Source organism: Dysidea avara, chromosome 4 (genome assembly GCF_963678975.1).
Source record: "Dysidea avara chromosome 4, odDysAvar1.4, whole genome shotgun sequence".
NCBI classification, from domain to species: Eukaryota; Metazoa; Porifera; class Demospongiae; order Dictyoceratida; family Dysideidae; genus Dysidea; species Dysidea avara.
Genome location: NC_089275.1, coordinates 16361427 through 16384136, shown reverse-complemented (window position 1 = coordinate 16384136; position 22710 = coordinate 16361427). Strand labels below are relative to the sequence as shown.

The following is a 22710-nucleotide window of genomic DNA, read 5'->3' as shown; positions in this document are numbered from 1 at the left end:
TATATATAATGCTGTAGCTATCGGTTAACAAGGCATAACCAATATCAAGAATGTAGTTAAATCTCACTGTAGGCTGTAGCTATGTACTAGTGCTGCAAAACATCAAGATACTGTACTCTTGAGCAGTCATGTACAATAATTTTTGTTCAGTGTAGTTAGATCATACAAAAATGTTTTACATAATTTTTATTATGAAAAATCAAGTTATGGTACTACATTAAGCCATAGTCATATTATCAAAGAAACTTACTCTGAAAGCATTGAATTCCTGATTATGGAGCGAGCTCTGGCAACATCCCTTTGGCTGGCATTAAATGGCTTTCTTACAGTGCTTTTAATATTAGAATTGCTCTTTGATTGTGCAAGCCTTAATCCACAGTACTTACACTTTGTGTGATGGTCTCTTTGACTATGAACACGTCTCTGCGTTGGTTGGAAAACGCGTGCTTGAAATGGAACATTTGCTGGTAAGGAAACACTGGAAAAAGGTGACAAAGTATGACTGCTACAGTTCTTATTGACATTTGCACTGCCATTCAGAACAATAACATTAGAATTTGTATCTTCGTTATTTTGTGAAACAATGCTGTTTTGATCAGTAGGAGATGGTGTCACAATGTTTCGATCAGATTCATCACCATGTTTAAAGCTATCAAATTCATTCAGAATCTCACGAATGCGTGGTACAGGAAAAGGATAATTCTTAGTAAGATCATCATCTGGTTCTCCTTCTGCCCAGTCCTGAACAAAACCCCTCGACCGCTTTTTCCAATTATCCTATTCATATGAAAATAAATTCCAACATTACTTTACTTATGCATAAAGCTACTCAGTGACCGCAGCACACGACATTACATAAGGCATTTCTGCTTGTAGATATTCACTTACCGATAAAGAATCATATGCGTGATCAAATATACCAATAAATAAACTCAGAACAATGTAGATGAAAACGAATGTAAACAATAAGAGATAAATTTTATTGAATATTGCAACAGCAACAGATACAAATGGATCATCCCAGGATACTTTTGCAAAAGCAACATCAATTCCTTCACCATTAAGAAAGCTAAGCAGATTCTCTGCTGTTGTAAGAGGATTTTTGAACTGAATTAACAAAAAGTGCATTAAATAAATTTATATATAGAAATTTGGTGCTCACCTGTGGATTATATGGTCCCATAACAAGCCAACCACAGAATATGAATGCCATAAACAAAATGAGCACACATACTGCAAATCTCAGAATGCTGGGTAGTGCAAGTTTTACTGTAATCAGCAAAACCTGTAGGAGAATGCAACATAATAATATACACACAATTATTATTAATAAAAATTGCATTCTTTAGATTATTCTATACATGTAGTTTCAATCAGGGGGATGGAGCAGTCCAGTGAGTGGAAGGGATATTTATGTGGAGCTAAAGCATACAACAACATTAATTTTAGAAGCTTTACACTGTGTGCATGGTTACAAAATTAATAATGAGTAGTTTCATACAGTTTTTACAATATGTAAACTGTGACTGTTCTACAGACTAAGAGTATATCAGTTTCTATCACAAGCTTAAGCACAAGCATCAATTAATTAGCCATTTTTATCATTTATGGTTTCAACATATGTTTGTATCAAAAAGCACACGTATAGCCATCATAAGAGCACTAAATTTAGCATTGAAACTTGTGTAAAGAATTACAGCATATTTTTCAGTGGTCTGGCTATGACACTCCCAGTGATTCATAGCAAGAAATGGATACAGTAATAGTATCAATAATGTTGTAGTTTGATAATAGTTGTTATTGTTTGCTCTGGTGAGTTGGCAGAACACTTTGTAATGGAGGAGCAGAAGCTAAAGTATATGCAACCATGACCCATATCTCAACAGCAAGTTAAGAAACATTTGTAGGTATTCTGTACCTATCCCCTTATTTTACATTTGTAAATACCCTATTCATCAATGTTATACAAGTGTATAGTGAAATCTTACAGTGTAGCAATCAGATAAGGGAAGAGTAGGTAATCCACAATGAATATTAAATTAAACCTCAGCTCCTGCTTAACTATTGATATTATTACAGCATGAATGCTGATCAGTTTAATTAATTTTAAAAATATTTGCTACAGAAACTATACTTATCAAGAAATTAATAAGGCAATTAAATTACTAACGTTTAGAGACTCAAAGTACTTGAGAAATCCAAACAATCCACACCATAGTAGAAACATTCCAGAACCAAGTATAATACTAACTGCTTCTATCAAATGAAAGGAAATCGTTTCCTAATATTAAAAAAACAAAAACAGTATAACATAATCTATACTTTAACAAACAGATTATGATGTCATAAACTCATAGCTGATAAGCAAAACAATATTTAAAAGCTTTTCTTATATTGAACACATAACCATGCAGTGTGCTATGGTTAAACAATACATACTTTGTAATCTCCAATAATCTTCATTACAGTAGATGCTTTTATTAGCAGACATGCAAACAATGTCATCAAGTGCCACGTGTTGACTAATGCAGAAAGGTCTGACCAAGATACTTGTTTCTTGTGGTAAGCTAAGAAATGCAGCTTCACATCCTGTAAAATCAAAGCATCTGAAATGGATGAATAACTGACTAGTCTTTAGAGCTTTATATAATATACCCTATGCAGGTGATCTGCTGCCATAGCAACATTCACCATCTTAGAGTACAACTCATTTTGAAACCCTGATAGCATTGCTATGTATAAGATTAAAACAGTATGTAGGAAGTAGAGCTGCTTCTTCTGAATTCTATAGCAAAAGTTGATAAAGTTAAGTGTAGCTGTCTCCTATGCTATCAGGGTTGTACTCCAAGATGGTGGATGGTGTTGTGGCAACAGTTCCTCAGCAGTTCACCTGCAATGGGTTTATAGGAGATTTGATTATTCACTTTGGAATATTCCTGTATGAATTTTTTCGTACATTATAAGGAAAAATTAACTGAAGATACGTAAACTATTATAAAATGCAAAATGTAGTACAATGTTTAAGGTCGTCACTTCTTAGTGGAAATGGCCTTCTTCTTTCTCAACACAGAGGAGTACAGGGAAAGCACTATACCTTACTTACTTTGCCAGTTAATGGTACACAGATTGAGCCAAGCCCCATTGTCATAGCTTGTTTCAATCGTGAGTTATGATCAATTATCTAAGCGCCTGTAATTTATTTCCAATATTGCCTGTTGTTGCTGTACAAATCAAGTTTATCACTGTTCCAACTGTCAAATGCTATAACTCCAAGACCATTCATCACAACAGGCTGAAACTTTGGCTGTCCACTCTTACTATAGATTAAAGAAATGCAATTCAAGGAATGTGCAGAAATGGCTGGTTTTTGCTCAGCCAGTTATGATCATTGTAGCTATATCTGTGGATAAGAAGAATGATGATTCAATTAAACCTCAATGCCATACAGGTTAATTTTATTTATTTATTTAATATTTGTGACTGAATTTAACAAAACCAGGCTTCGACGCACAAAGCTTCGCCAGGAGATATAGCGATTTTAAGTAATCATTGTGTAATAACTTCCCAGTGCCAACAGCTGTGCAAACAAAATTTGCACCAATTATTCATCTATTTACTAGCTATCACTGAGTGGGTGTATAAATTTCTGATACCCAAAGTTTGCCCTGTTTTGGGAAGCTTTTTTCGAGCGGGTGATAATATCACAGGCGGTAGTAATAGGGGTGGAGGGTGGTGGGTGGGCTTAATATAGGGGTATAAAATGAAGTAAGAATACGAATGGAATCCAGAGGCCAAGTTTGGGCTCTCCATGGCCCTTCATGGCCCTCAAATCACTACAAAATTGACTGAGAACACTATTGGCAAGCTCTCTGTGTAGTCCCAGCTCACTACACACCATTATCACAGCCACTTAATGGCGTCAATCTCCCACTCGTGGCTTTGACAGGGTTGGAAAAAAGTTGCTACAGAAACCAGACTTTCCAGTCCTGAAGGAAGTACAGTGTGGAATATGATAGTGTATTAGACCAGCAATCCATTTCTGGTAAAAACATTAGTTTGAGTTCATGTGTGTGGAAGCCTGGTTATATGAAATCAGTCACATTAATTAATTAATTTATTTATTTATTATCACTGTGCAGGCAGTGTTTACTGATTATTCCCAGGGGGAAGAAAATTACAAGAGGGAGGGGGAGGGATTTACAAGAGGGGAACATAATGTACATACAATTAGCTATTTACAAATGATTAATTTTAGCATTGGAGTATTTAAAATACAAATAAGAAGTGAAATCCACACAAAAATAGCCAAGCTGTATGAAAAGGGTGTGGCCTTTGAAAGCCTGGGTGAAAAGTTGTAAAATCAAAGATGGTAGCCATGAAATGGTTGCAATAATGTTAGCGATAATACATTTTAATAATGCAGAATATTAAATCACAATCAATGCAACCATTTTATGCATGACCTACCTTAACTTTTCACTCAGGCTTTTGAAGGCTACACCTTTTATATACACCTTTGCTGTTTTTGCATGGATTCTAACTACTTCATGCACAATAATATGAGTGACTTTCCAAAATTATTATGTACAATAAGTCCCTTTTGTCTTTGACAATAGTTAAATAAAAAGTTTAGAATAAGCACTAACAAACACAAACTTTGCATGATATACGCACAAACTACAGTTTTAAAAGAGTTTCTGAAGATGTATATAACTAATATGCTACATATGTACATTACCATAAAGTATACATTAATGTATGCAATTTTAATTTCATAGAAATCTTCCATGAATGATGTGGTTGCCAATTCATATTATGTGACCAGGTTTACGTAAAGGTACCTTTTTCACACACGGGTCATTCCACATCAAGTCAACCAGGAATTTAGACTCACCTATCGGATTTTGACAAAACTTGGTGTGTTTATAGTACCTGTGGTGCTTATCACTCAAGCAATGTTTTAGCTCTATACAACCCATAGTTTCTGATTTATGACCACAAATATTTTGAATATTTCATGAAAAATTGGTCCATCTCTAGTTACAAAATCGGCTGTAACTTTGCACTGTGTAAACATTTTTAAACACAATTTTCACTAAAGGAAGACTGTTGACTGACCTTTCCAGTAATGTTTAAATTATGGGATATCTACTTAATTATGGTTCAAATGTTCTGTATTGAAAACTTTAATCCTTTATATTTTGAAAAGTGGTGCTTGAAATTCTTTGAATTTTTTTGTGAATAATGAATGGATCATGGTCTACGTCTGATAAAATTTTTGTGATGGGACCACAATGGACTCAAGAGATATAATGAATTATATTGCGATATGCAGTGGAATTTTGTAGCCTATTATTGCTGTATGGGAGTGTACACCTCCAATAATCGTTTGCAACAAGGCCATGTCAAGTTTGTCTTACAGAGTGAAGGTGTCTAGGTACACTGCAACTTGTATTAGTGACTACCTGTATTGAAAGACTATTTATGTGATGCAGTAAATTTGTACTTTTCTAATTGGATATTAATGGATAACACCAAAGCATCAACCTTTTTCTAGCAAATCCAAAAAAATGGTCTTTATTAGACCGGTGGACTTTAAACGAGATCACCATTCATCCACAAACAGGTGAATGTTGTACCATTTCTTCAGAAATACTTTATTAAGTCATATCCCACCATAGTGCACTTACATACGCTCCACACTATTTAAGTTACAGTGTACATACATGGCTACATAGGTACAACAGACCTTCTAAAAAAGGATACCCAGATACATTGATAGCCAGGAAATGTTTTCTTGATCTAACTTTATAATTGTACATACATTTGGACCCACGACAAGTCTGTGGTTTCTCACTTTATCAATGGTCTAGGGAATAGAAGAGTTACACTGTATACAGTAGATGCATTACTCGTACCAAGAGTTTTTTATATTGTGAACACTTACTTTTTTTTTTTTTTTTTTTTTTTTTAATGTTATTTAGACAGGGAGACAGCATCAGCAAAAGCTGTTTTTCAGCTGTGCCCTGCTTGTACCTCAATGTGTGATTTATAGTACTGTAGTTAATAAATAGCTTTTCAAAGTACTTTGCTGCATTCACGCTTTGAAGACCAGTACAGACAAATGCACATGAAAACATGGTCAACATGTTTACATCCTACGTGAGTATGTGCATGAATTTATGATTTCATCTTCAAAGTGGTCATGAGTGTAAAGTAATTTAGTAATTAATTTCACACATTGAGGTGCAAGTAATGCTTGTATATGGTAAAACTCCTCCATTCCTAGGACCATAATACAGTGCTCATATTACAGAAATCACTTAAGCATCTTGCATGGTCCAAATGTATGTGTACCATTAGCGGGGGCAGATCCAGGGTTTGGCAAGCTATGACCAGCATAGTAGGTAGCTATATAAAGCAGAAGAACAGAACCCTGGAAGCTACAGGTATCTTATGATGTAGGGTAGTTTTAAGCACAAATATCTAATAAACCATGCTTTCTAAGTAGTCTGCATTGATCAAGAGCTGTAGAGATCAAGCAGCTTTCTAAGTAGTCTGCATTGATCAAGAGCTGTAGAGATCAAGCAGTGATATACAGTCACGAGTTCACTTTCAAGCCCAAAGTAACGTGTTGTATAGAATGACATGCAAAAGACCAAATACATTTAAATTCCTAGCAGGTTATATAGCTAAGTGTACATATGTCCATGGATTAGTGCTACAGATGCAAGTTGCAATTACCATGGAGGTTAGAGTATTTGACTGACTGCTCTTGTGGAGTATCTCAATCTTTTGTATGATTTTATTTGGAGAAGAAGAGGGGCACATACCCCCCCCTGTCCCCCCCCCCTCTGGATCCACCACTGACTAGAGTGGGAATATAAACAGGCATCCTGCTTACGAATGTGTCCAGGTATCCCTTTGTTTGAAGAGGTTTGTTATGTGTACCTATGCAACCATATAAATAGGACTAAGTCCAGTGCAGTAGGAGTCAACTTAATAAAGAAGGTATTTTGAAGAAACATTCACATGATATGTTTATAGACACATGGTTGCCTGCAATTTAAAGTCAACTTGTCTAATAAGGATCATTTTTAGGTTTGCTAGAAAGGGTTGATGCTTTGGTGCTATACATTAATATCCACTTAAAGCAACTGCAGCACATAGATGGTCTTTCATTACAGGTGGTCTCTAATACAGGTTGCACTGTACCTAGACACCTTCACTCTGTAAGACAAACTTGGCATGGCCTGGCTGCGAGTGGTTATTGTAGGTGTACACTCCCATACAGCAATAATAGACTACAAAATTTCATTACATACCACAACATAATTTATTATATATCTTGAGCCCATTGACATAAATTTTATCAAACATAGACCATGATCACAAAAAAATTACTTACAAAAAATTATATCTCTTGAGCCCGTTACTCACAAAAAAATAAAGAATTTCAAACAACATTTTTCAAAATATAAAAGATTATAATTTTCAACACAGTACTTTTGAACCATAATTAAGTAGACATCCCATAATTTAGGGATTACTGGAAGGTCAATCAACAGTCTTCCTTTAGTGAAATTATGTTTAAATATTTACACGGTGCAAAGTTATGGTCAATTTTGTAACTAGAGATGGGGCAAATTTTCATGAAAATTAATATTCAAAATATTTGTGGTCATAAATCAGAAACTATGGGGTGTATGGATCTAAACCTTTGCATGAGTGATAAGCACCACAGGTACTAAAAACACACCAAGTTTTGTCAAAATCTGATAGGTGACCCTAAATTCCTGGTTGATTTGACATGGAATTACCCACACAAAATTTGACCCATTTTAATTTATAATTTTTTATTATTGCCTGAATTTTCCATGAGTGCAACTGGCTGCATTTTGATATTAAGAGCTAGTACTAGTAAGAGAAAGTTAATCAGTATAGAGAGTAGAGTATTACATTATTTTGTTTGCTGGCATGTAAAATGTGTGGAAAAGGTACCTTTTCACACGTATAGCTATGCATATCAATTTGCAAACAAACAAGCACTTATATGGTGTACGTACCTTCAATAACCTTATCAGTTTTAACACACTAATAATATAAAGTTTTGAAATGATCATTGCAAAAACTAAAACAAAGACATCCAGAATGGTGCCTCTTCTTAGAGTACTTTTATGGTATCTCTCCAGCTTAGGATCTATTTTTAGATCAACTTCAACATGACCATGCTGAAGTTTGTTTTTCATAGTAATATCAACATGATACACAGCATTTATTGCACTGTCACGTTCAACGATGCCTGTTTGATAAAGGGCATTAAGAGTGAAACTAAATTTCATCTGTTGTAACCTAAAAGGATGATACATAAAATATCATCAATAGAAATGTATTCCATCACCTATTGTACAATGTACATGTACTGCTGATCCAAATACATACACATTAAAAATTGAACACATTACTTAATTAATAGACTTGAAATTATCAACTTATGCATTTTTGTTTGTTTGGTTGTCGCTTACTGTCCCAATAGGGACCTGCAAGAATTTATGAGTATATGTGTATATAGAATTTACTGTTGTATAAGTCCACTTGGATTTTCAGTAGGCTTGAGCCAATAATGCTTTGAAAATTACCTATTATGCTTTTGAGCAGTGATCAAAAATTCAGCCTATTATGTTCAAGATTATGCTCGAGAGCTGAATGTCTTACTAGAGTATAGCTGCATTTATGACTGCTGTATTAGAGTAAGTGACTGCTCTATTAGAGTATCTTGATCTTATTTCCATAAAATGTGAATAATCAGTCAAGAAATAGTAAAAATAATAATACTGCAAGGTTTTTGATATGAAATTCAGTAATGATGTGCAGTGTGTTCATGTTGTGCAGTATTTTTGGTGCGTGCTTTGTGCGTTTTAATTTAAATTCTTGAAAATCATCCCATTATGCTGGCATAATGCTTGATGCTTTTGCTAGCTTATTATGCTTGAAATTATGCCGGCATAATCGGCACAAGCCTAATTTTCAGGGTAAGTAAAAATGGCAGACCCAGGGACCAAGGACCCCAGACCTAGGGGACCCACCAAGGTCCAATTCTTCTTGGAATTTTATACCCTTTATGTACAATATTATTCTATACTTGTACTAGGTTCTTCTACAAGTGACCAATCCACTTTTTCCCCATCATGGTGTCTCACACAATGTTTAGAATTTATAAACACCTCTGAAAAATGTCTGAAGTTGACTGCATTTATATGCTACTCTCCTGCTGCACAATGAGTATACTAGCCTATCATGTCGCCTATAGCTACTAAAGTTTAGAAATATTGTGCAAATGCATCATGATGTATGAAGACTGGTTGTTGAGCTGCTGGATTGAAACTTGCTTAGCTAGTAATCACTATTTCCCTGAATATTTGTTTGCACAATGTTTCCAAACTTTAGTACCTAGGCAACATAATAAAATTATGCTCATTGTGCAGCAGGCAAGTGGCCTATAAATGCAGTCAGCTTCACACACTTTTTCAGAGCTTATAACTTTTAATTGGTTTAAACATAATGTGAGACACCATGATGGGAGAAAAGTGGATTGACCATGCGAGACTATTTGCAGAGGTACTTAGTATAAGTACAGAATATTTTGAAGTTCATAAATCCAAGAAGAGTTGAGTCCCTGGTCCTTGGTCCCCAGGTCCTCTGTTTTTACCTATGCGGATTTCCAGTCTACCATATGAAGTTTAACATTCCACACAAAAAATATTGTTCAGAATAGTGTAATTATAAGCTATGCAGTGAAGGATGTACTGTACTTCTGCTACTTTACATGAATGTTAGACAAAGAATCCATAATTTTCTAATGTATTCATGTGTGTATGTATGTATATATGTATTGCTATGTATTATTATGGTAAGCATTATTTATGGCACGCATGCGTGTAACTTGTTGAGTAGTCATTAACTAGAATCTGAGCACGAGGCTGATAAATGTAACTTTATTACATTTTTGGTGACAAAGATAGCTCATGGGCACATTAAAGAATTTGACTCAGCTATAGAAACAATAGAAGATTTCCATCAGCATTTCAAATTCTACTGCATGGCCAATAGCTAACATCAACTCCGAAGATGAAGCCTAGCAAGCCTGCAAGAATGCCCTTTTTATAACTATGTTGGGGAAAATTGCTTCATCAAACTATGTGATTTGGCAAGTCCTAATGATATTATGACGTTAACAATGGACCAAGTGATAGCACTACTGACAGCACACTACCGTCCTTAAACTATTGAGATAGCAGAACACTATAAGTTCTTTAAGCGTATGCAGGAAGATCCACTGATTTTAGTGCAGCTTTAAGGCGGCTAGCAAAGACATACAATTTCGGTCAGTATTTGGACACCGCCCTTCGCGATCAGTTTGTCTGTGGTTTAAACGATTGTAATGCCAACATGAACACCTCAGTATACAGGACCTGACACTACAAACGGCCATTCAGAAGGCCACTGCAGCTGAGACAGCCACAAGGGAAAGCTGGGGAATACATGGTGCTCCAGCTGAGTGATTGGCAAGCAAGGAGTTGCACAAGATATCTGCCAAACCTCTATGCTATTGCTGTGGCAGGTCTGGTCACCAACTAATGCAATGCAAATACAAAACTTTTAAATGGCACAATTGCCAGAAGGTTGGACATTTTGCTTCAGTGTGTTGCTCCAAGCAGCCTGCTGACCAACAAGACAAGGACACTGCCAGGGGTAAATGTATTAGATCCGTGCAAGAGACTGTTGAAAGTGATGATGACAGTGGTAGTGACAGTTCAGAATACTTCCATAACATTTTACAGTTAGGCACACGAGCAAACAAGTTTCTGCTCACAATAGACATCAACTCAAGACCAATTGAGATGGAAGTCGAGTCAGGGGCAGAATGCTCTACTATTCCTTTGTCAATCTTTGAGCAGTTCTTGACAGATGTGTGCATGTTAAGCCATCTCAAGTTTCCTTATACCAATATGATAAATGCCACTGGAGAATCATTAAAATCAATGACTGTACCATCTCAGCAGTGTTTGTAGTGGTAGATGTAAAGAAACAGTTACCTCTTTGGGAAGAGATTGGATGGCATTGCTAAACTTTGACCTTATTTCACTGATTACCCAAGCCACCACTGTCTGTCAAACAACTGCTAATGTGGTGAAAGATAACTTGATCAAAGAATTTTCAGTGGTTTCTCAGGAGTTTTGAGAGGAATTGAAGCAACTGTTACCGCCATTGAATTAGCTACCCCTCATTTTCACCAGGCCCATCCAGTACCATTCGCACTTAAGGAAAAGGTAGAAAGACAGTTACAACAGCAAAGAACTAGTGCCAGTGGAGAGAGTGATAGGGCAACACCGATCGTCATAATACATAAGAAGGATGGGCGTAACAGGATTTTTGGGGATTTCAAGGTCTCCATTAACCCTGTTCTGCAGTCTCATACATACCCCCTTCCCACACCAGAGGAGAAGTTTAGTGCCTTAGCCAATGGTAAGTCCTACACTAAACTTGACCTAGCTAGGGCACATAAGCAAATGAAAGTCAAAGATGAATGCCAGTCACTCCTCACTATCAATACCCATTGTGGCTTGTATATGTATACTCGTCTTCCTTTTGGTATCACCACAGCACCATACCTGTGGTAACATGCTATGACCCAGGTCTTATCTGGAATCCCCAATTATTGTGCTTATTATACTGATGACATTCTAATTACAGGTCGCACTACAGCAGAGCACATTGAGAATCTTTGGATGGTGCTACATCATTTGAGAGAGTATGGGCTCAAACTGAAGCAATCCAAGTGTGAGTTCTTTGCCAAGGACTTGGAATTTTTAGGGCATAGGATTTCTCCAGAAAGTGTCAAGCTAACAGCAGAGAGGATAGCTGGCATTAGAGATGCACCTGCTCGTACTAGCAAGCAAGAACTACAATCATTCCTTGGTATGTTGGCCTATAATGCTAGGTTCTTACCTGATGTGTCACATACATTACACCCATTAAACCAGTTGTTACAGAAAAATGCTTGTTGGACTTGGACAAGTGTGTACCACAGAGCATTTGATACTACTGCCAAGCAATTGCATAGTTCTGACAGGGCATTGGCCCATTATGAGTTTAATAGGCCAATCAAGTTATTTTGTGATGCATCAGCATAATACTATGGCTTAAGTACTTGTTTGGTACACATAATGGAAGATGGCAGCCAGAAACCTATTGCCTATGCGTCACGCACACTTTCTAAGCCTGAACAAGCATATGCACAGATTGAGTGTGAAGGTTTTAGCCCTGGTGTTTAGGGTACATCGTTTTTCACCAGTACCTGTATGGTCATCCATTCATACTAGTAACAGACCATCACCCTCTCTGCAAGATTTTGGGAATAAGAAGGGTATACCACCTATGGCCGTGGCACGAATGCAGAGGTGGGCCCTTACCTTCACTGCATACCAGTGTACCATTGAACATATCAATGGTACAGCTAACCACTGTGCTGACTGCATGTCAAGATTGCCATTATCTGAGTAAGCACTCGATAGTGCTGAAAAGATTCATGTAGTTGTACAGATGGATGACTTGCCAGTTACTGTAACCCAGATTGCATAAGAATCCAAACGTGACAAAGAATTATCCATTGTGTTGAAATCAATTCAGCATAGTCACTGGCCCGCAGACACTGCACTAGACCTTAGCCCTTTTTGCAAGAATTGTCTGTCCTGGATGGTTGTATCCTATGGGATTCAAGAGTGGTAATCCCTCTGGCTTTCCATCAGTCACTGTTACAGGAACTCCATACCAGCCATTTGGGGATGCACAGAATGAAGTCCCTTGTTCGTAGCTATTTCTGGTGGCCAGAATTAGACTCCCAAATTGAAGAAGTTTGCCATGCTTGTGTTGAATGCTGTGCTGCTAGCGGGAACCCACAAAACAGGCACCAGCTCACTCATGGATGATCCCCCAACACCCATGGCAATTAGTACACGTGGACCATGCCCATTTTGGTGGGCGCTTATATAGTTGGTTACTGTTGACGCCTACTCAAGATGACCAGAAGTACACATGGTGTCTTCAATGTCAGGCCAACAGACCATTGACAAACTTAGACACATTTTTGCATGTCATGGCCTTCCCACAACCTTAGTCTCTGACAATGGCTCACCTTTTCAATCCACGAAGTTCCTGCAGTTTGTTGCAGCTAATGACATTGTGTATCACCGGGTACCACCTTACCATCTCTCTTCCAATGGGCTGGCAGAAATTATGGTAAAGACCGTCAAGCATGCCTTGAGCAAAGCAAAGGTGACCAAGGACACCACCTTGGATACACATATTGCACATTTTCTGGCCACATACCACAACACTCTGCATACCACAGCAATCAGAACTCCAGCAGAAATTCTCCTCAACTATGTGCCAAGGACTCACCTTTCTTTAGTACACCCTTGTCTGAGCACGAGGCTCACGAATGTAACATTATTACAGTATATACCCATAATATTATTCTCTAATTAAAGCACTGTGACACGTGTGTACAGAAAATGCAGCATGAGGGGATGTCAAGATATTAATATGTACACACATTGTGCTTTGAGTGTTCCTGGTCTTCTTGCTTGGAGCATTCATCTTGTGTTCCTGAACAGCTTTAATTTTTGGTGATCAGACTATCAGTACATGCCCATGCAATCTATTTCTAATCGTAGAACTAACTGGTATGATTACTCTGGCCAGTTTTAACAACTGAGACCCAGTCTGGTCTTATCGCTTATTTAAAGTATTGAGAAATGGCGGTTTTAAGTATTTGGTGTGTTGTAGTTTGCCAATGGTTGAATCTATATGTGTACCAAATTTTCACATGTTTTATGCCAATTCCTTACCTTTCAGAGCATTCACTGTACAAGTAGCCAACAGCCAAGTTTCCACCATTTTAGATAGTTTTTCAACTGTGATTAACTGTATCAGGCGAGCTCCCAAAGGGAAAGGTGGTGGAGGCCAGGAAGGATGGTAAGAGGCTGTTTAAAAATTGAAAGGAAGGCGTAGGGATGGGTTAGGCCAAGTTATGAGCCATTCAGGTCTCATAATTGGCTTAAATGAAACGAAATTCACAGCACAGATCTTTATTCAACACCACAGAGCTGTACAGCCACATACAGCCATCCCCAGGCTGACCAGAGCTCCATTAATGTCCCACACTGCATGTACAGATTGCTGCTGGGGTTGGGAAAAGCAGCCAGCAAAAGCAGACCACTCAAATCTAACTGATTTTGATTGTGAAATTAGATAGTTTATTCATATAGCCTTCTGTTCTTGGTGAAAAATTGAATCTGCTGACATGGGCAATAAGACCAGTTTTCCAGATCCAGTCACTATTTACGATGTCACACATGTGATAAATCATGCTGTCTGAGTGAGGTTGTTTTGTGTAATAATTGTTCTGTATAACTGTATTGTATTTACCCAAGTGTACTGTATTGCCCAAATGTCTGCTAACTGTACTGTATGACTCATACAGTGCAATTATGTAGCTGTGTTTAGAAATAAAATACGTAGTGGAACTTTGATTCTCCCATGCAGAGTACTATTTGTATGCACATAATGTGCATGTGTGCACACATCAATGCTCACCTGTAACTGTTATCTCTGTTAATGAAATATTCAACCTGATTTCTCACAGTACAATCACATGTTTCAATGGAGCAACATTCAGTCTCGTTAGTACAATTAGTACAATGTCTATCATCTAATCCTGATTCTTCAGCAGTGACCATGAAGAGGTCTCGATGATAAATAAAATTATCAGCTGTAAGTAATGTAGCAACAGTTACGTTTTCACATAAAAATTCTCCTATAACCATTCAAGTGCAAATAACTACAGGTATATTGGAAGGGGAAATCTTTGGTAAACAATTATTACTATAATAGATTTTGGTGTGAAAATTTAAACATTTTTGTTATTAGCTGAATAATATTAGTATAATTATTTACATTGTACAAAATCAATGAAATGATGCTCATTTAATTAAATTAGTCAAATATTGATCCCAGCTAAAGCTCACTGTTGAAAGGGTTTCCCTTAAACATTGATTACTACACTTCTAATCATTGATACATTTACAAGCATGCCATCACTATAACTTACATCTGTTAGGAAAGAAACAAGACATATTTTTACCATAATCCTCATATTTCACATACTCAATCATCATTGTTAGGTTATGAGCATGTCTTGTGGAACAGCCTCCATGAAAATAGTTAAATGGATTAACAGATTCTTCTGAGATGGTATAAAACTGCAGTTGTGAACATATGTATATTGATCAACCACATTGATCAACCACTGTACACAGAATTATGTATGGAGTGTGTACAGTAGATGAATACATACAGTACATGATTAAACACTGCATAGTTACACAGCAATCAGAAAGACAGGATTACTTCTCTAGTTGAGAATTAATACTCTTGGTGATTCATGTTGTATTATACTTCAGTTTGATGGCATCGAATTGAATTTTATTTTATCCTGGCAAAAGACTTTCTTCCATGGCAAAACAAGTTAAAACACATAAACATTTCACAGTAACTTTCAAATACACAAAGACCAAACCTACTTACAAATCAACAATATATCAAGACACACGGTAGTGTGTCGTGCGGCCCAAGAAGCTGGCGCGCCACACCAGTGAGTATATTGACAGGAAGAACGAAAACGTCATTTTCACACATTTGTATCTCGGTGATCACTTATCTGATTGGAACCAAATTTGCTACACAGTTGCCCGCCAGCCAAGGGAGTCTACATTCCAAATTTGAAGGAAATCGCTCCAGCCATTTCCGAGATACGAGCTGCCAAAGTTTCGTTTTTTTTTCTTCTTCTTCTTCGTCTTTTCGCACACTTGCAAAAATTACTATAACAAGCAAACGCGTACTCCGATCGCCTTAAAATTTGGCACACAGAAAGGGAGTCCAACGGCGAATCCTAGCATCTAATTTGGTACAAATCCGATGAATGGTTCAGGAGTTATGACCGATTATTCGCGTAAAACAAGATCGATTTGTTGTCACGCCTACAGGGTAAACCGTTTCATGGAATGAGCTGAAAATTGCTATGTAGATGGAGTAACCATCGTAGGAGTGCCTTTTGGTGGTTTGAAAGGAATCGAGATAAAGACCACGGAGATATGACACAAAACCCAACCTGTGTCACAATTACGCGAATGATTTTTATGAATAAAAAAGTATTAGTTTTAACGCCTACTAGGCAAACCGCTTAGAGCAATGAGCTGAAAATCGGTGTATAGCTGGAATAATCTTCATAGAAAGTCCTTGCAGTAGTACAGAAGAATCGGATTACAAACCACTGAGTTATGATTCGAAAGCCAACTCCGTGTAGCAAATGCGAGATCGAGATACTCTAATAGAACAGTCACCCTAATAGAGCATTCGGCTAATTTATTTATTCCATTATAGAATTTTATTACATCACAAGTTATTCTGTAGGGAGTTCAGCTGCAAACAGTTAATCTTATAGACAGTTCAGCAAGAAGACAGTCACCATGTGGAGAGTTATGCAAATATATCGCTATAGAGATTCAGAACATTACAAGTCACACTGAAGAAAGTTCAGCTATAAACAAGTCATGCACTGTGTAGAGAATTCAGCTACAATTAAGTCACTCTCTAGAGAATTCAGTTACACAGAATTCAGCTACACACAAGTCACTGTGGAGAGAGTTCAGCTACAAACAAATTACCCTTTAGAGTGATTAGCTACAAACAAAACACTTTGCAGGGTGTTCAGCTGCAACAAATCAACCTTTAGAGCGATCGGCAATGAACAAATTTACCTGTAGAGAGATAAGCTAGAAACAAATCACCCTGTAGAGAGTTCAGCTACAAAAAATCACCCTGTAGAGACATCAGCTAGAAACTAGACACAATGTAAGGAGTTCAGCTACAAGCAATCACCCTGTAGAGAGTTCAGCTACAAAAAATCACCCTGTAGAGACATCAGCTACAAACTACACACAATGTAAGGAGTTCAGCTACAAATAAATCACCCTGTAGAGAGTTCAGCTAAAACAAATCAACATGCAGAGAGATCAGCTACAAACAAATCACCTTTTAGAAAGTTCAGCTACAAACAAATTACCTTGTAGAGAGATCGGCTACAAACAAATCAACCTGCAGAGAGATCAGCTACACACAATTCAACTTGTATAGAGATCAGCTACAAACAAATCACCTTGTAGAGAGATCAGCTACAAACTAGACACAATGTAAGGAGTTCAGCTACAAGCAAATCACCCTGTAGAGAGTTCAGCTACAAACAAACCAACCTGTAGAGCGATCAGCTAGAAACAAATCACCCTGAAGAGAGGTCAGCTACAAAAAATCACCCTGTAGAGATATCAGCTAGAAACAAATCACCCTGAAGAGAGGTCAGTTACAAAAAATCACCTTGTAGAGAGATGAACTACAAACAAAACACTTTGCAGAGAGCTCAGCTACAAACAAATCAACCTGTAGAGAGATCATCTAGAAACAAATCAACCTGCAGAGTGATCAGCTACAAATAAATCAGCTTGTAGAGAGATCAGTTACACACAAATCAACCTGTAGAGAGATAAGCTAGAAACAAATCACCCTGTAGAGAGTTCAGCTAAAACAAATCAATCTGCAGAGAGATCAGCTACATACAAATCACCATATAGATAGCTCAGCTACAAACAAATTACCTTGTAGAGAGATCGACTACAAACAAATCACCCTGCAGAGAGATCAGCTACACACAAATCAACTTGTATAGAGATCAGCTACAAACAAATCACCCTGTAGAGAGATCAGCTACAAACTAGACACAAAGTAAGGAGTTCAGCTACAAGCAAATTACTATGTAGAGAGTTCATCTACAAACAAATCAACCTGTAGAGCAATCAGCTAGAAAAAAATCACCCTGAAGAGAGGTCAGCTACAAAAATCACCCTGTAGAGAGATCAGCTAGAAACAAATCACCCTGTAGAGAGTTCAGCTACAAGCAAAACACCCTGTAGAGAGTTCAGCAACAAAGAAACCACCATGTAGAGAGTTCAGCTGCAAACGAATCACCTTATAGAGAGTTCAGCTACAAACAAATTACCTTGTAGAGAGATCGGCTACAAATTAATCAACCTGCAGAGAGATCAGCTACACTCAAATCAACTTGTAGAGAGATTAGCTACAAACAAATCACCCTGTAGAGAGATCAGCTAGAAACTAGACACAATGTAAGGAGTTCAGCTACAAGCAAATCACCCTTTAGTGAGTTCAGCTACAAAACAATCAACCTGCAGTGAGATCACCTACAAAAAAGCACCTTGTACAGAGTTCAGCTACAAACAAATTACCTTGTAGAGAGATCGGCTACAAACAAATCAACCTGTAGAAAGATCAGCCACACACAAATCACCCTGTAGAGAGATCAGCTAGAAACTAGACACAATGTAAGGGGTTCAGCTACAAGTAAATCACCCTGTAGAGAGTTCAGCTAAAACAAATCAACATGCAGAGAGATCAGCTACAAATAAATCACCTTATAGACAGTTCAGTTACAAACAAATTACCTTGTAGAGAGATCGGCTACAAATTAATCAACCTGCAGAGAGATCAGCTACACACAAATCAACTTGTAGAGAGATCAGCTACAAACAAATCACCCTGTAGAGAGATCAGCTAGAAACTAGACACAATGCAAGGAGTTCAGCTACAAGCAAAATCACCCTTTAGTGAGTTCAGCTGCAAACAAATCAACCTGCAGTGAGATCACCCACAAAAACGCACTTGTACAGAGTTCAGTTACAAACAAATTACCCTGTAGAGAGATCAGGTAGAAGAATTCACCTTGTAGAGAGTTCAGCAACAACGAAACCACCATGTAGAGATTTCAGCTGCAAACAAATCACCCAGTAGAAAGATCAGCTAGAAGAAGTTAACTTGTAGAGAGTTCAGTTACAAAGAAACCATCATATAGAGAGTTCAGCTACAAAGAAATTACCCCATAGAGAGTTCAGCTAGAAGAAGTCACCTTGTAAAGAGTTCAGCTACAAAGAAACCATCATGTACAGAGTTCAGCTACAAAGAAACCACCATGTAGAGTGTTTAGCTGCAAAAAATCACCTGTAGAGAGTTCAGCTAGAAACAAATCACCCTGTAGAGAGATCAGCTAGAAGAGGTCACCTTGTAGAGAGTTCAGCTACAAAGAAACCACCACATAAAGAGTTCAGCTGCAAATAAATCACTTGTAGAGAGTTCAGCTACAAGTAAATCCCCCTGTAGAGGGATCAGCTAGAAGAAGTCACATTGTAGAGAGTTCAGCTACAAAGAAACCATCATGCAGAGAGTTCAGTTACAAACAAATCACCCTGTAGAGAGATCAGCTAGAAGAAGTTACCTTGTAGATAGTTCAGCTACAACAATTCACCCTGTAGAAAGATCAGCTAGAAGAAGTCACCTTGTAAAGTGTTCAGTTACAAAGAAACCATTATGTAGAGAATTCAGCTGCAAACAAATCACTCTGTAGAGAGTTCAGCTACAAAGAAACCGCCATTTAGAGAGTTCAGCCTCAAACAAACCACCTTGTAGAGAATTCAACTACAAAAAATCACCCTGTAGAGAAGAAGTTACCTTGTAGAGAGTTCAGCTACAAAGAAACCATCATGTAGGAGTTCAGCTACAAAGAAACCACCATGTAGAGAGTTTAGCTGCAAACAAATCACCTGCAGAGAGTTCAGCTAGAAACAAATCACCCCGTAGAGAGATCAGCTGGACAAAGTCACCTTGTAGAGAGTTCAGCTACAAAGTAACCATCATGTAGAGAGTTCAGCTGCAAACAAATCACCCTGTAGAGAGTTCAGCTACAAAAAAATCACCCTGTAGAGAGTTCAGCTAGACGAAGTCACCTTATGGAGAGTTCAGCTACAAAGTAACCATCATGTAGAGAGTTCTGCTACAAACAAACCACCATGTAGAGAGTTTAGCTGCAAACAAATCACCTGTAGAGAGTTCAGCTAGAAACAAATCACCCTGTAGAGAGACCAGTTAGAAGAGGTCACCTTGTAGAGAGTTCAGCTACAAAGAAACCATCCTGTATATAGTTCAGCTACATTTCAAGTTACCCAGTAGAGAGATCAACTGCAAAAAAATATCCTGTGGGGAATAATGGCCATGTAATAAACATATGTATATAATTTGTATAATTACTAGTAAAATCAAAAACAATTGAAGCATTAAAAATCTTCTTTAAGTTCTTTTCTTCTTCCTGTGGTAAAGAAAAAAACACATGGGTTAAAAAAGCCCCAAAGCCAGCCATAGGCCGGCTTTGCAGTATACAAATACAAAAAGAAGTGATGTCTAATCAAAAACAGCCAAGCTGTAAAAAAAGGTGCGGCCCCCAAAAAGGCCATGGTGAAAAAAGATGTGAAATCCAAGGTGGCGGCCAAGAAATGGCTGTGATGGTAGGTTAATGGTTACATTTTAATAACGACAATTCAGGTGAATTTTGTGCCGCTTGGTCTTGGCACCAAATTCACCTGAATTGTCGTTATTAAAATGTAACCATTAACCTACCATCACAGCCATTTCTTGGCCGCCACCTTGGATTTCACATCTTTTTTCACCATAGCCTTTTTGAGGGCCGCACACTTTTTTACAGCTTGGCTGTTTTGGATTAGATTTCACTTCTTTTTGTATTTGTATACCCCAAAGCCGGCCTATGGCCAGCTTTGGGGCTTTTTAAACCTGTTTTTTATTCTTTTCTACAGGAAGAAGAAAAGATGAAGAAGATGAATACTTTAAATATTTCTGATTTTATCAATACATGTACAAATTAGTATAATATGTTAATACAACATCTCGTCTCCCACTTGGAAGTAGTAACAGCAATTTCTAATGTTTTACACCATTATTAGTACTGGTAAGTAATTCCTTGTGATTAGCATGCTGAAGAAGTATGCACATGTGTTGCAGAATACAATCTACTTGAAAATTGGTCCAACAATCCATAGCAACTGTTGCTAGGCAACAGTATTGTTGCTAGGTAACAGGTATTGGTTACTATGGTACCACTAGTTGTCAAGTCGGACATGCCTAACTGGTAAAACAACTAAACACTATCAAGAATTTTTAGCCAATCAGATGCGTATATCAAATGTACAAGTGATATACTGATTCTATTGGCTAGTTTGCTGTAGTATATCAAAAATATACCACAAGCTGTTATTGGAGTTTTTGTACAGGACACGATATTGATGTTGTATTATATATATATATATAATACATATATTTATTACAGAACTCTACATGGTGTTTTCTTTGTAACTGAACACTGTACAACGTGACTTCTTCTAGCTGCTCTCTCTACAGGGTGAATTGTTTGTAGATCGTCTGAACGATCTACAAGGTAACTTCTTCTAGCTGATCTCTCTACAGGATGATTTGTTTGTAGCTGAACTATCTACAAGGTAACTTTTTCTAGCTGATCTTTCTACATGGTGATTTGTTTGCAGCTGAACTCTCTACGAGGTAACTTCTTTTAGCTGATCTCTCTACAGGATCACTGTTTCTAGCAGATCTCTCTACAGGGTAAATTGTTTCTAGCTGAACTCTCTACAGGGTGGTTTGTTTGCAGCTGAACTCTATACATGGTGGTTTCTTTGTAACTGAACTCTCTACAAGGTGACTTCTTCTAGCTGATCTCTCTACAGGGTGATTTGTTTGTAGCTGAACTCTCTACAAGGTAACTTCTTCTAGCTGATCTCTCTACAGGATCACTTGTTTGTAGCTGAATTCTGTACAGGCTTGTTTTATCAAGGCATCACAGAGCTACGGAGGTGCGAAAATTGAGTTTTCTTTCTTCCTGTCAATATACTTACGGGTGTTGTGCGCTGGCTTCTTGGGCCGCACGACACACTACCGTGTGTCTTGATATATATACCCTGTATACACAATAATAAAACTACTGAGGAGATAGTGATGAAGTGATAATGACAAAGTACAAAATGGGCCTGAAGCATGTAAGTAAATTCTACAACAAAGAATTACTATGGTGAAAGAATTTCTGGGTGTGCACATCTTTGAAGGTTGGCAAAGTAGAGAGGTTAAAGATTAAAAATACATACATACATGACCAGGCTTGAGAAAAAAGGACATATGGACACAAACTACACCCAGTTATACCATAGACCATAAGTACTAGAATGGAAAATTTGCATTCCATAACTTGTATTGTATAGCTAATTAAATGCTTAATAATGTCTGAAAATGCAGGATGGCGACACAACAAGTGAAAGTTTGAAAAGCATGCAAATTGTATAGCTATGCCCACATGCCATGTTTTTGTACAATTATTATTATGTCTATAATCTGTACATCCAGTTTAGCAGGGAAGTAAATACAAATCTAATCCCAAACAGCCAAGCTGTAAAAAAAGAGTGCGGCCCCAAAAATGCTATGGTGAAAAAAGATGTGAAATCCAAGGTGGTGGCCAAGAAATGGCTGTGATGGTAGGTTAATGGTAAAAATTTTAACGACAATTCAGGTGAATTTAGTGCCACTTGGTGTTGGCACAAAATTCACCTGAATTGTCGTTATTAAAATTTTTACCATTAACCTACTATCACAGCCATTTCTTGGCCGCCACCT

The 22710-nt window shown here is 37.5% G+C and overlaps 2 protein-coding genes across 2 annotated transcripts in view; one reads left to right on the top strand and one right to left on the bottom strand.

Moving 5' to 3' along the window:
• The window catches only part of LOC136253309 (uncharacterized), a 154225-nt gene that overhangs the window by 15357 nt on the left and 116158 nt on the right, over window positions 1-22710 (top strand). The window lies entirely within an intron of this gene.
• Window positions 1-22710, bottom strand: part of LOC136254274 (mucolipin-3-like) — a 49314-nt gene that overhangs the window by 3979 nt on the left and 22625 nt on the right. The window contains exons 3-10 of the mRNA XM_066046942.1: window positions 15173-15323; window positions 14659-14833; window positions 8067-8352; window positions 2440-2589; window positions 2171-2281; window positions 1163-1285; window positions 889-1107; window positions 251-777 (exon numbers count right to left, since the gene is read on the bottom strand). Coding sequence (XP_065903014.1) covers window positions 251-777; window positions 889-1107; window positions 1163-1285; window positions 2171-2281; window positions 2440-2589; window positions 8067-8352; window positions 14659-14833; window positions 15173-15323 — 1742 coding nt within the window. The remainder of the gene's footprint in view (window positions 1-250; window positions 778-888; window positions 1108-1162; window positions 1286-2170; window positions 2282-2439; window positions 2590-8066; window positions 8353-14658; window positions 14834-15172; window positions 15324-22710) is intronic.